This window comes from Cajanus cajan, chromosome 9, assembly GCF_000230855.2.
Source record: "Cajanus cajan strain Asha chromosome 9, NIPB_CcT2T_4, whole genome shotgun sequence".
Taxonomy (NCBI): domain Eukaryota; kingdom Viridiplantae; phylum Streptophyta; class Magnoliopsida; order Fabales; family Fabaceae; genus Cajanus; species Cajanus cajan.
Genome location: NC_138525.1, coordinates 25,062,942 through 25,076,601, shown reverse-complemented (window position 1 = coordinate 25,076,601; position 13,660 = coordinate 25,062,942). Strand labels below are relative to the sequence as shown.

Here is a 13,660-nt window from a genome sequence, read left to right as displayed (position 1 = left end):
ATAATAATCTCCCTTAATTGTGTGAAAAATATTACACAAGAACTTCTTATACATTACCTTAATTTTCCTTACTTATTTGAAAAATTACATTGTGACCACTTATAAAGGAGACTATTGTAAATCTTAAAATAAACAAAGGATGTTAATACAATTTTATAAAACTTCAGTGTAAGTGTAATTTATTCTATTAATTATATTAAAAATTTTAGTTGATTGATACTTTTTATATTCACATTACATAGTTATTAAACTCTTGTAATTTTATTATAAAATTAAAATTATTTTTCTTGAAAATATGCCTTATTATATATGTTAATTATTTAAAATATATATAGAGAGAGAATGTCGATAAATTATTAAGGAATTAAAAGTGATTTTTTTAAGTGAAAGTATTAGTAATGCAATTTGATTATGCTTTCCAATTTATATCCATCATAGTTTTTAATGAAAGTTTTTTTTATTGATTGATTCATTAATCACAATTCTAAGAAACTAATTAATAAATTTTAAAAAAGTAAATATTAATTATTTGAATTTATTAAATGATAAATATTTTTTTTAAAATGTAGACCTTTTTTTTTTTACAATTATTTCTTTTAGTTAACATCTTATTTTATTTTATAATACGGCAGATAATTTTTCTTAAATTCTCCATATAGAATAATTTATTCTTAAATGATGACTATTTAATGCGTAATTTCCTTATAAATATGTTATTCTCACGTTGCATCAACCACTATACTATAATAAATGTATAATTTAGTTTTTACAATGGCATATATAGATATATTTTTAAAAGTTTAGTGTCAATTAAATATTTCTAAATAACTAAGCTTTTCATATCTAACACTATTTAAAAATTTTAAATACATTCAATTTTAGTAAAACCAAATAATAAGACTTTGATTGCATAACATGCATATAATCTTTCATTTAACCGAATATTTTTACTTTTGTCATGTAATTATTTCTTGTAAGATGATTATTAGTATTTTTTTTTTAACAAGTTTATATATTAGACATTAATATTGTATTTTCATTATCACAATAATGTTGTATGTTGTGGTATAGGAATTAAAATAATTGATAAAATATGTACATGAACTAACTTTATGTGATTTCATAATAGAATTTTCATTATCAAAGATTCGTGTATAAAATAATATTATTAATATATATATTAATTATAATAAAATATTAAATCCATTATTATATATATTAATTTATAAATGTTATATAATAAAAATATATAAAAATAGTGAAACTAAATTCACCCAAAAAGTGTATTATTAACAAGTTAGGATCATTGCTAGACGAATAATAATGTTATACCTTTTAATAATATTATTATCTCTTTGTATTAATTATTTTTTATTTCAAAAAATAATATTAAATAAGAATAATAATGTACTTAATATATATATATATATATATATATATATATATATACTTTTTATTATTTGTGTATAATAAAAATTGATTAATTATTGTTTTAGTTCTAGGACAAATTTCATTTTCACACCTAAAATAAATCATCTCCTACAAGCCTCTCATTTATGAAAATGTGTTGCATATGATTCGTATCTTTCATAAGATCTTATTTACTTTTGATCTAATAAAAAAATGATATATTGTAAATAAAAGTAGAAAAGAAGCATGAAGCATGATAGATGTAATTTAAAGTAATTTTAATAAAATAAATTTAAAATTAAATACACAAATTATGTAAATATAAAAGAAACAATGTTAAAAAAAATTAACGATAGAAACTAAAATATTACAAAACTGCAAGTTTAAAGACTAAAAAATTAATTTTAAACTACATAGACCGAAGAATTAAAAAGGATAAATATAAAAACTAAAAAAATTTATTTTTAACTATAGGAAAAGAAAATATTTTAACCTTACATATAATATATTTTTATAAATGAACAACAAAATAAAATTAATTTTGATTTGAGGGACTGAGAATAATATTATCCTTTTTAATTTATATAGAAACTAAAAACAATAGGAAAAAAATTAGATTCTACGACTATTAAACTTCTACACGATCTTAATCATCTAATGAAAACAAAGGCCAACAGATTTAGGTTCATGATATATATACCTCCATTTTTTTATAAGAACATCTCTTTCTTTTAAAAAAATTATAAAATATTATAATTTTTTTAAAAAAATTTAATTTTATACTTTTAAATTTCAATTTGTTACTTTAATCTTCTTATTCACACACTTTTTTTTTTCTCTTTCAATTTTCACATGTTATCAAAATAAGTGGAGTGAAGGAAAAATAAGAGAGTGCATGTAAAAATTAAAAAAAAAAAAAGAAAGATATGTGAAAAAAAAGTACTAAATTAAATGTTGTAGATATAAAATTAAAAAATTTAAAACAAAAAATTAAGAATATTTTAAAATTTTAATTATTTGTTTTTAAAGGATGTGTACTTTTAGAAAAAAGGAGGTGTAAATATCAAGAACCTTTATTTCGTTCACACCCAGCAAGATCCATCCAATGTTAGTTGGGCCTGGGCCTGCATTTGGGCCTGGGCCTGCATTTGGGCCTCCAGTATCACTAAACCGAATATATATAACCATTCACCTCCTCCTAAACGACGCGCGTTTTGAACGCAAGTTTGTCAATCCGTAATGTTTTGTTTTTATTTTCCGATTCAATAATTTGGCAGCAATTAAACGGCAGTGCGTTTCGTTCCTTCTCTCTGTCTGGTTAACAGAGCAACCTGAGATCCAATCACGTTCATTCATTTCATTCTTTTGCACCGTTCGCAACACGAAGAAAGAACGAACACTATGTCTGCGACGATGGTGGCGCATTCGAGTTCTTGGGCCAGAGCGCTCGTCGCGATCTCGCCCTACACCTTCTCCGCCATCGGCATCGCCGTCGCAATCGGCGTCTCCGTCCTCGGCGCCGCCTGGTAAGCCTTCGATCTCCGTTTTCCGTTTCCTTTTCCGATACCGGTATTCTCACGTGCGAGTTCGCTTCGGTGACACGTGCAGGGGGATTTACATCACCGGTAGTAGCTTGATCGGCGCTGCAATTAAGGCTCCTCGAATCACTTCCAAAAATCTCATTAGGTAAAATTAATAGTGTTATTTTTTTTATTTTTGCACGGTTTATGTTTTTCTTTTCGCGTTTAAAATCGGAGTCTGTATTTGTATTTATATTTAATTTAGGTTTTTTATTGTTCTTTCTTTTCAGTAATTTTTGTTGTACTGTATGAGGTTGGTGAGAAATTTTACGTTGTTTATGTTGATTTGACGTTGGTTTCTGTAGGGATATGTTAGATGTGTTTGGTTAGAGAGGATAGTTAGTTTGCTTCGGTTGAGGATTGGAAGTTGGAGATGAGTTTTTAGTTTAGTTATGCCTTGAAGTCCAAATTCTAAGACCAGCTTTGTAATAAGTTTTGCCATGAATGATACTCTAGTGTGTTATCACCGATTTGATCATAATTTTGGTGGTGGCATATCCTCAACTTAGAGTCGGCATCATCCTTCTTCGAATTACGTTTTTCCACCGCATGATTATCTTCAGTTCCATTCCGGCACTACCTTGACTTAATCAATTTCAATCTCCAATGAAGAATTAATACAGAGGATCTAATCCTCAAGTTCTATTTCTCATTATACAAGCATGGCCCATACTGAAGTTGGTCTTTTAGTTCCAGCTTTGTTTGTTTATTGCGACAATCAAAGTGAAGCCAAATAATGTCATAATCTTGTGCTATATGCCCACACTAGGAACATAGAATTAGACATCCCTTTTGTTCGTGAAACTGAAAAGATGTGGAACAAGTCTCTGGTTGTCTCTCATGTCCTTGCTGCAGATCAAGTTAATGATGTGCTCACCAAGTCACTCTCAGCTCAGATTTCAGCTTCTTGGAGGCAAAGTCAGTGTGCTTCCTTCCACATGCAACAGGCATGCTTCCACTCTTGAGTAAACCATGAGAGATCTCCCAGGATTTGTGAGCTGTTGTAATGATGAAAGTGAAATAACTAAATAATGGAATTTTATTGCAATTTTCTCTCGATCCAGGATCTATATTTTGATCTTAGAGACAAAGTTCTGGTGAGAATTACAAAAGTCTCTCTCCCTTGTTTGCTCCCCCCTCTTCCTTCCTCAAACTCTGTCATATCATGCACTCTCCACCTCATTTCCATTCTCTTATTTCACTCTTTTTCCCAGCTACTTCAATTAGAGGCCCCATTTCCCCTCGTTATACCAACTCGTTCAGTTAGAGAGGTCACTAACTATTAACTGCATTAACAGAAACTATCACAGGCTTTGTACTTCTTTCTTCACCTCTATTTCACCTAAATACACTTAAGTGGGGGATTATTAACACTCACCACTGCTAAAACTGAATTATATTAAAACGGACTCTAAAGTATCTCTTAACTGAGGAAGGGGAGTGTTATTTATAGAAAAATAGTTGGGGGGAGGGGCAGTGTATTTATGCATTTCTCAAAGGAGAGTGTAATTTACCCTCTAGAATTTTAATGAAGCACCCTGAATACATATTTATAAAGATCAGATGGTACTTACCGTATCTTCTCCAGATATCACACGTCTTTTTCAGTTCCTGCAGTCACTACTCCACCTTCAGAAGCATCTGAGTTGCCTTTGCCATTTCTTTTATTTTCTGCATCGTGAACTAGTAAGTTGGAAAAGCATTAACGGATTCATAAGTTGTTACCCCTCTGTTTTGTGACATATTAACCCCAAGGATGGAAATTATATGACAGAGACAACAGCAGATTGTTGAACAGATTATGAAGGGCATAGCATGACCAATACAGCTAAATGCAAGAAACACTATATATAACCTGCCAAGAGAAATGAAGCAGGTATAATTTCAAGATTCTGAAAAATCAGAAGATTAACTGCAAGAAAGAAAGAGTATACCTGTACAAGTTAGGATCTTTATCTGCAGATGAATGTCCCCCAAAGATCCATACATTTCCAACAACAAACCGCACAGCAAAATCCCAATCTAAAGATATTTTGAAGTATTCCACTAGTGTCTTCATTCTGTGGTGCAATGAACAAGGGGGGCTTAGCAGCTTTATAAGATATTACAAATTTCAATACTTGGAAGTTGAAACAATGAATGAGACAATACATTAAAAATTCAAATCTTAAACCTTAATGCAACAAAATATGAATGCACATTAACTTACTATTACTCAAAAGACCGAAGAAATAATTTTGACACATTCATTCACCACTAATAGTTGCAAAATTCAAACTTTTGATTACACCAAAAACAGTGACACAATGCACAACAATGTCAATACGACCATATTTTTATCAGCAGTTGAAGGATGATTGCACATTTATATATGTTTTACATTAAACTGAGACAAAGATCAGTGAAGATTCAAAGCATAGTTCAAAGAAATCCATGGTTCCCATAGTTTCATTGGCTTGAAAGGGATGTAACACTAGAAAAAGACATGGAGGCATAGGCTTGTTAGTTGATGTTAAGAGGAGAGGATTGGGCAGATTTGTGTTATTATTAGAGCTTGCAAATTGCAATTGCATAGTAGTGGTTCACAATTTTCACACACGCACAAAATCAAGGTTGTCAAACTCGAGAGTCTACACAAACTCGTGGAGCTCTCGTAGACTCGACTCGTAGACTCGTAAGAATCTACCTAATAGTAAAAGATATTAAAAAACATAAACACACACAATATGATATTACTATTTTAACATTCTAAGTCTGAAATAAGTCAAATAACAACAATAAAATGTCATAATACAAATCTTAACCATACATGAACAACCAAAAGTCGAAAACACATAAGTCCACAAATCAAAAATTTTCATAATTAGAATTTTAACTTCTTCCAGTACCACTGCACATGGTTCAGAATCTTCTCTAGTGCCAGCAAGGTGACGCTTAAATCTAAAAATTCCCCCACTGACAGTTTTTGTGCAATAGTTGCACTTCACCTTTTTTCCATTGCCTAGAACATCTGTCCCATGCTTCCAACCCATGTCAGTCCTATTTCCAAGGGCATTTTTCCTTGCTCTGGAAGAAGAAATTGCATTGCTTGAAGACTTTGAGCCACCACCGGTTTCAGACATCTTGCAATTATAGGAGTAAGAGACTAAGTATGTAAATTGTGAATAACACCAACAAACCAAAAAATCAAAAAATGTTAAGAGTCAGAACTGAGAACTAACACTCACGATGACACTGGAAGCTGCAATGAGGCGTTCGTATGCGGCAGAAGATGCGGCGGAGGGAGAGAAAACAGACTCGCGTCCTTCCCAGATGCACGTTCGTATGCGGTGGCGTTCGATTGCGGCACCGTTCGTAGCGGCGGAGACGTGCGTTTGCAGCGGCGGAGACGCGCATTCGTAGCGGCGGAGACGTGCGTTCGTAGCGGCGGAGACGCGCGTTCGTAGCGGCGGAGACGCGCGTTCGCAGCGGCGGAGATGCGCGTTCGTTGAGGCGGAGCTGCGCGTTTGTTGCTGCAGAGATGGGTGTTCCAATGGTGCGGAGGGAGACTCAAAAATGTGAGAATGGTGAAGGAAGCTCGCGCGCAGGGAAAATGGTTTTCTCACTAACTAACCCTAGGCAAAAACGACGTCGTTTTGGGCCATTTAGGGCTAAAAAAAAAAACGTACCCAGACTCGTGGACTCGGGCTTAGACTCGCGATTCTGACCGAGTCTACCCGAGTCTACCCAAAAACGAGTCTATTCGCGAGTCAACTCGTTTTGTTACCCTGGACTCGTAGACTCGTACGAGTTGACTCGCGAGTTTGACAACCATGCACAAAATATAAAAAAAAAAAAAGGTGGTGTTAATTTTAATATGTTTTGCTTGCTTACCCCAGTTTTTTTTTTTTTTTTTTTTTTTTTTAATTCTTCTGAAGGGTTGTGTTCTTTTCTTCTGAAAGGAAATAAGAAAGGTATGATAAAATAGTCTTTGATGATGAATCAAACTAGAACTGCTCTTTTGTCAATTATGATACCTATGATTTTAGCTGTAAGTGTGATGTGATTTTACTATCGTTTGGGCATTATTTTTTGGCTAATATTTAATGATAATCTTTCTTCATCATGTGTAGTAAGTGATCATACAATCCGAAGCTAGTGGTTGTTCATTTTAGCCATAAAACCTTCGGGGCTATTGCTGATACTTTTGTCGCTTTCTTCATAGTGCACGATTTGTCTCAAGTATGGTAGAGCTTTTAGTTTTATAAGCTCTGTCAACAATATTTGATTGTAAGCTGTTTTGAATGCACAATAAACTAATCCAAACATACTTGATCATATAATAATGATTCATTGACTCAACTTAAATGGTAAAATAACATTGGTACACCCTGATTTTAATGAGAACTTCAAAATCGTCATTTTGAATGTCTGATCTTAAGATTGTTATGTTTGTGTTGTGAACGTTAATGTTTTTTTTTGCATGTATTATCTGCATAAAATATCCTGGCATAGCTGATATAGTTCCAAATTTCGAGTATAAACATTTGTGCCATCTTGACAATATGGTTCTTGATGTTTGCGGTATTTCAGTGTAATCTTCTGTGAAGCTGTTGCTATATATGGTGTTATTGTGGCTATTATTCTTCAAACAAAATTAGAAAGTGTTCCTACAGCAAGTATCTATGCACCAGAGTCTCTGAGGGCTGGATATGCAATCTTTGCTTCAGGACTAATAGTGGGCTTCGCAAATCTTGTTTGTGGGTGTGTATTCTTTTTTACCTACCTCTCGTGACTTTGCAGGAAATTCTCCTGATGAATGCACGGGGCAAATTTTTCCATCCTGCTATTAACATATTAAACTTTTTTTCCTCTGGCAGGTTGTGTGTAGGAATAATTGGAAGCAGCTGTGCATTGTCTGATGCCCAGAACTCTTCCCTCTTTGTGAAAATTCTTGTGATTGAGATCTTTGGTAGCGCACTTGGGCTATTTGGAGTTATTGTTGGAATTATTATGTCAGCTCAAGCAACATGGCCATCAAAAGTTTAGTTTCCCTTGTATCAGAATGTGGTGTGGGAATGCAATTATGGTAGAGCGCCATGTATCTTGTGTACTGCCAGGGATTAAAATTTTCTGTTTCCTGTTGGTAGAAATGTAAAATCCAGCGTAATAGCTTGCCTCCATTACTACTTTAGGCTGTATTATTTACCAATGAGTTGTTAGAAGGTCTTGTGTATCATCAGATATATCGCTCTGTTGGTTGAATTTCAATATTTTTGGACGACTAAATCTTTCATTAATTAATAAGAAAAGTGAATTTATTTGGGCTTGTGAATAAAGTCAACAAGCAGTTTTGTGGAATTGTGGGGTCTCTATTTGGTTCCTCAGATGTGCCAGTGAAGCTCGTTTCTTCTGATGTGTAAGAACAACGTTCATGTTTAATATTGGGATTGAAATGCATTTGTGTTTAACAGGGATGTGTATGAGATCAATACGATGTTGGGACGTGTAAAAAAAGCACAAAGTTTTCTTCAATTGAACTTAAGTATTCGTGTATTTATCGTAACTCTTCATTTGTTAGGGCAAGTTTAATGGTTTGCGCCATACTAATTTGATAGAATGGCATCTGAAAAGTTTGCATTGATTAATAATTATTGTCTCATTAAAGTAAACCTTTATTTTCCTATGTATGGATACTCTTATTTTATGGAAAAAAAGTTATGATAACTTAATGTATTTAAACCGTTGGATTTGTAATAATAAATTAGATTGTGGCATGTGTATATTTAAGTTAAAATATTTATTGTACATGTGTCACAATCTGATTTATTTTTATAAATTTAATGATTTAAATGTATTAAGTTATTGTAATTTTCATATTTCAAACCTAGAGAATCTAAATCCGTTGTTTTTCTCTCTGCTGGCACAGCGTTATTTAATGAACAATTTGAAATTTTTTTTTAAATATAAGTTTCACCAATCGTTAATATGCGATTGGTTTTTGTTTTGCAACTCAAGCGGAAGAAATAGTTTCAGAAAGGTTGTTATTACGAGTGTTCGTCTGAACATATTGTTCCCAATAATGATTTTCTGAATAATATTATTAAATGACAATTAACCGCCCTTAGATATATAATTTAGGCTGTAGTAAACTTCAATTATTGGTTTATTTTTAAAATGTTAATACTCTTTTATGAGTCTTATGATTAAAAGGTAATTAAGGGTCCTTTGGTTTAAAGCGGGAAAAAGATAAAAGGGATTTTAATGGAGAGGAAGGAAGGAGAATAGAGGAAATGGAAGAAATTAGAAAGTTTATTTGGTTGGTTGAGAGGAGAGGAGAGGAGAAGGAGAGGTAATAATTCTTTATTGTTTGGTTCACAGGAGATGGGAAAGAATTTTAAAAATTAATTTATTTTTATATTTTTATAATTTTAAATTTAATAATATAAATAAAGATATTTTGGATATTATATTAAAATGTTTTAAAATTATCTCTCTTTAGAACCCCTCAATAATGGAGGTAAGTTAAAATTGGGTCATGAAAGATTTTATCCCCTTTTCTACTCCTCTTTAAAAATTGAACCAAATAAGAAAATTTTTTAAAAATCTCTTCTCTCCATTCTCCTTCCACGAAATAAACAATGAACAGTTTTAGTACTAATTTAGATTTAGTTGCATATCCGAGTATTAATTTAGTTGTCTTTACACCTAATGAACTAATTTCGATAGAACTGGAGCATATAATGAGATCTACATGCAAAGAGCAGTTTTAGTAATATAATCTTTAACGCATTCTTTTTAATATCCTCTACAAACAGCTTAAGATCTTTCTTTCCTTAAGATCTGGTGTCACATGTTAGGTTGAATTGGAGAGAAATACCCATCATAATGATGCCATCAACAAATACAGTATCAATTAAACAGTTTAAGAAAATGTTAAGCATTACATACTTGAACCAAATCAAAGAATGATCCAGAGTGCTTTAATCTTTCAATTCCAGCAAACTATGGGGCAGAAATGTAGTGGTACTAGTGAAGCTATGTATTGAATGGTGTCATGATAAAATTGTGAGGGATAAGAATCTCGTACATAACCTCAATTCCATAATCTTAATATTGCTGATCATTATACTTCCATAATCAACTTTGTTAAGAAGATAAGAATTTTTTTGTTTTATATTTTGCATGCGGGTACTCCACTGTTGGTTCTATTTTAAAAGTAGTAATTTTCTGCTTTTGTTTTGAAAATTAAATGCATTTTGTTCTTTATGAATAAATCTTGTGATGAGATGCCAAATAAATTTCCTTTGGTAATAAAATTATTTCTAGGTACCAAAATAAAGTTTGGAGCTTAAAGGCAACACATCAGTCATAGGAATCACTTTATCAGTGTGCAAATAGTTGCATTGATAGTAAGTAAGAAATGTATTTTCAATGCAGTGCTAAAATTTACGACTATAGGCAATCAACTTGGGGAAGAATTGAAGCAAGTATCGAAGGCACATCATTGAAAAAAGGAGTGTTGCTTTGTAGAAGTTCCTCACAGTCCTCTTTCTTGGCTGATTTGGGGTTAAGGGGTTCTCTATCAGGCACAACCAAACCTTGTTTTATACGACCTAGACGCCTTGCATGAAGAACTTGCTTTGAAGTTTCTGGTAGTCTAATGAACTGATATTCTTCCAAAGCTGATCTCACTTTTTCTGCTCCAAACTTCTCAAGGCATTTGCCTAACACTGCTGCATCTAATATTGACATGTTTGTGCTTCTAAGGCAGTGAGGAGTTGTAGGGTGAGCTGCATCTCCTACCAATACCACATTGTCCCAAAATATCTTCTCTAAAGGATCACTATCATATATGAAATTTAAGAAAGGGTCCCTTGTTTCTTTTATGACCTTTACCAACTCAGGAATCCAAACTTTTTCTGCTTCTTGGTGCATCTTTTGGATCATGTCACTGTTTACTTTCATTGTCACTGATGTTCCCTGAAAAAAAAAAAATGCCCCCTAATATCAAAATATAATCAGCACTAGATGATGTGGCAACAAAAGGAATGATGAATACCCTCTAGATTTGAGATCGAGCGTCTTTTTGGACAAACTTCTCTAGAAGCACTTTTAAGAGAGATAAAACAAAGAAAAAATGAAATAAATTTCTTCATGAACTAAACCTAGTTTATGCATAAACTAATTAGTAGAAGTTTACTCCTATAAGCTTCCCCAATATCTTATTTTTAACTTGTTCATAAACTAGTTTTAGCTTATGAAGAAACTTATTTCAATTTTTTTTCCTATTTTTTCCTCCTAAAAGTACTGATAGAGAAGTTTAGAAATATGTTTTGAGGAGCAAAATGACATAAAAATAAAACATCACGAATATTATCAATGAAGGGTATCTCAAAATAAAAGTATAGGATGAGAGGAAAAAAGTTACCTTGACTTCAGGCTCTGGCTGATTCACATACCAAATCCAATTGAGCTTTTTGTTCAGCAGCTCATACAACACACTGTGTGTACCTGAGGCCAAGTCAAAGTACAAGCATTTTCCTAGATCAGGATATGCCTTTCTCATACCAATAATGGTTTCTGAATTCTCAATTTTTGAAAAATCAAGAACCCCTCTCCATGCACAATAGCCTGAATATCTGTAAAAAATACTAGAGCTTTAGAGGACCTTTTTCAGATTGAAGGATTGAGAAAAAAACAATGTTAGCTACATTTTGAAATACAAACCTGAGTTTAAAATGAGGGAGATATTTGTGGCGGATGGAAGAGAGACAACCATCTGCTGCAACAAGCAAATCCCCTACTATCTCTATAACCTTGCCACTTTCTAGAACCTCAGCCTTTACTATGACAGAACCCTTATCATCAGCAACATGGAAAGAGAGAAAAAGGTGACCCCATAAAAATACATTTGATGGCAATGCATTGTACAAAAGGCCATGAAGATCAGCCCAATGTGCTGCTCTGAAATTAAAACTCTCATCTCTTGTCAATGTGCAGCTAACCTTCTTCTCACTATCAGTTGCATGGTTCTGCCAAGGTAAAATAATAACAAGTCCCTTTTTTGGTGAGAAAAACCATGGTAGTTGAATCGGGATATAATTTTGTGCATCTGAAAGCCTATTTTCTGAATCATTAATTGGTGCATCAGAAAGCTTATTTTCTGAATCATGAATTGAATCGTAATGTGAGTTAGAAGATTCATAATAATAATAAAAAAAATAATATATATATATATATGACATATAAGAAGTGTTCCTTCAGTTCCTTTTCATTTAACAACTTAAGCTTATATGACTTTTCATTTTTCACGAGAATTGGTGAAAGAAAGGTAAAATAATAATAATAATAATAATAATAATAATAATAATAATAATAATAATGAATCATATGATTCGTATCATTGATGCGAAATTACATAGATTCATTCATGTATCTTAAGATACAAAATTATTGATCTTGAGACACGAATTGGTAGGTTGTTAAATTAATAATAAGATTTTCTGATAACTACAAGGAAAACTACAGCTTCTCTTAGGTTTTCTGCTTCAGCCATACATCAAGATTTAAAGGGCTCCTTTCATTGGCTTATCCTTGGAAAATTCCTTAGCAAAACGTACTAGCGCTCATTCAGAGAAACACATGATCAAGTTAATTTCATCATTCTCTTGTTCCTTGATCTGTTAAATGGCATGTGTGGAGAACAATATCCACTTCAGATCATCAACAAATCTTTATCAGAATTTAGAGAGACTAGTTGAATTAATTTAATATTTGGCAAGATAATTACATATACCTGAGAAACTCAAGCTGATCACTCATAATTAAAACATAGCTTAGGGACTCCACACTCTAGCATAAAAAATGAGTAAGAGAATACCTTACCTAGAGACAATGAGACAGCTTTAAAGAAGAAAAAAAGGACAATCTTTTTTTTAAAAAAATAGAAAATTAAGGGTGGATGTTGTTGGAAATATTTTGTAAAAAACATAGAAATATTGAACCTCGCAAAGAAAAATTAAAATTAAGACTATAGATGAAAAATTGTCATTAAAATTCATTAAAAACGAATGCTTATATGCAGAATTAGAATCAATTTAAAGTTCTCCATAAGTTTCATATACTAACACCCTTAGTTCTTGAGATTACATTAACTAACCGAAATCAAAATATAAAAGATAAAACTGAAAATATAAGAAATTCTATCTAAAATTTATTCAAAATGTAAATAAGGCAAAATCTCATAAATCTAGCATAAGTTGAAAAGTAAGTAATACAAATGATGAAACCAAAAAGGGGTGGCACCTGGTCAATGGTGAGTGGTAAAGTGGTGTTGTGTAGGAGTTGTTGTGAGTTATGAAGCCATGAGTTAATGATTTGTTGGGAGAAAGAGTTGAGTCCAAGACCTGCACCAGTGGGGCTTCCAGTTGGAGGTGAGGTGGTTTTCTCAAGCACAAGGACATCCCAACCAGCTAAGGTAAGGGCATGTGCACTTGATATCCCTGCTATGCTTCCTCCAACAATCACTGCCTTTGGTTTTTCTCCTTCACCAACCATTTTTTTCTATTCAAGCACCAAATTATCACACACATGACATACATGTATGTGTATGGTCCATATAACTCAAATTACTGAACAAGATAGTTGTGATGAACTACCCTTCTGATGATCTTTTGGAGTTGGAGAGG

General features: G+C 32.4%; 2 protein-coding genes across 2 annotated transcripts; one reads left to right on the top strand and one right to left on the bottom strand.

Moving 5' to 3' along the window:
- Positions 1 to 2,688: 2,688 nt before the first annotated feature.
- On the top strand, positions 2,689 to 8,330 carry LOC109792468 (V-type proton ATPase subunit c''2). Its single transcript, XM_020351887.3, has 4 exons — positions 2,689 to 2,936; positions 3,019 to 3,096; positions 7,563 to 7,733; positions 7,850 to 8,330. Exons 1-4 carry the CDS (start codon positions 2,812 to 2,814, stop codon positions 8,016 to 8,018), a joined length of 543 nt encoding a protein of 180 aa, XP_020207476.1. The 5' UTR covers positions 2,689 to 2,811; the 3' UTR covers positions 8,019 to 8,330.
- Positions 8,331 to 10,254: 1,924 nt separating this feature from the next.
- LOC109818277 (uncharacterized) lies at positions 10,255 to 13,660 on the bottom strand. Its single transcript, XM_020383721.3, has 4 exons — positions 13,278 to 13,660; positions 11,700 to 12,004; positions 11,401 to 11,611; positions 10,255 to 10,952 (listed from the first exon to the last, which is right to left on the bottom strand). The coding sequence occupies exons 1-4, from the start codon at positions 13,527 to 13,529 to the stop codon at positions 10,425 to 10,427; spliced, it is 1,296 nt and encodes a 431-aa protein (XP_020239310.1). The 5' UTR covers positions 13,530 to 13,660; the 3' UTR covers positions 10,255 to 10,424.

Bases quoted from the DNA above. Each gene is read 5' to 3' on its own strand.
- LOC109792468 (XM_020351887.3), top strand. From the start codon at position 2,812: ATGTCTGCGACGATGGTGGCGCATTCGAGTTCTTGGGCCAGAGCGCTC. The intron at 2,937-3,018 runs GTAAGCCTTCGA...TGACACGTGCAG, and splicing joins TCCGTCCTCGGCGCCGCCTG to GGGGATTTACATCACCGGTA. The intron at 7,734-7,849 runs GTGTGTATTCTT...TTCCTCTGGCAG, and splicing joins TTCGCAAATCTTGTTTGTGG to GTTGTGTGTAGGAATAATTG.
- LOC109818277 (XM_020383721.3), bottom strand. From the start codon at position 13,529: ATGGTTGGTGAAGGAGAAAAACCAAAGGCAGTGATTGTTGGAGGAAGC. The intron at 12,005-13,277 runs GTGCCACCCCTT...TTACCTTGGCAG, and splicing joins TACCACTCACCATTGACCAG to AACCATGCAACTGATAGTGA. The intron at 11,612-11,699 runs GTTTGTATTTCA...TATTTTTTACAG, and splicing joins CTCCCTCATTTTAAACTCAG to ATATTCAGGCTATTGTGCAT.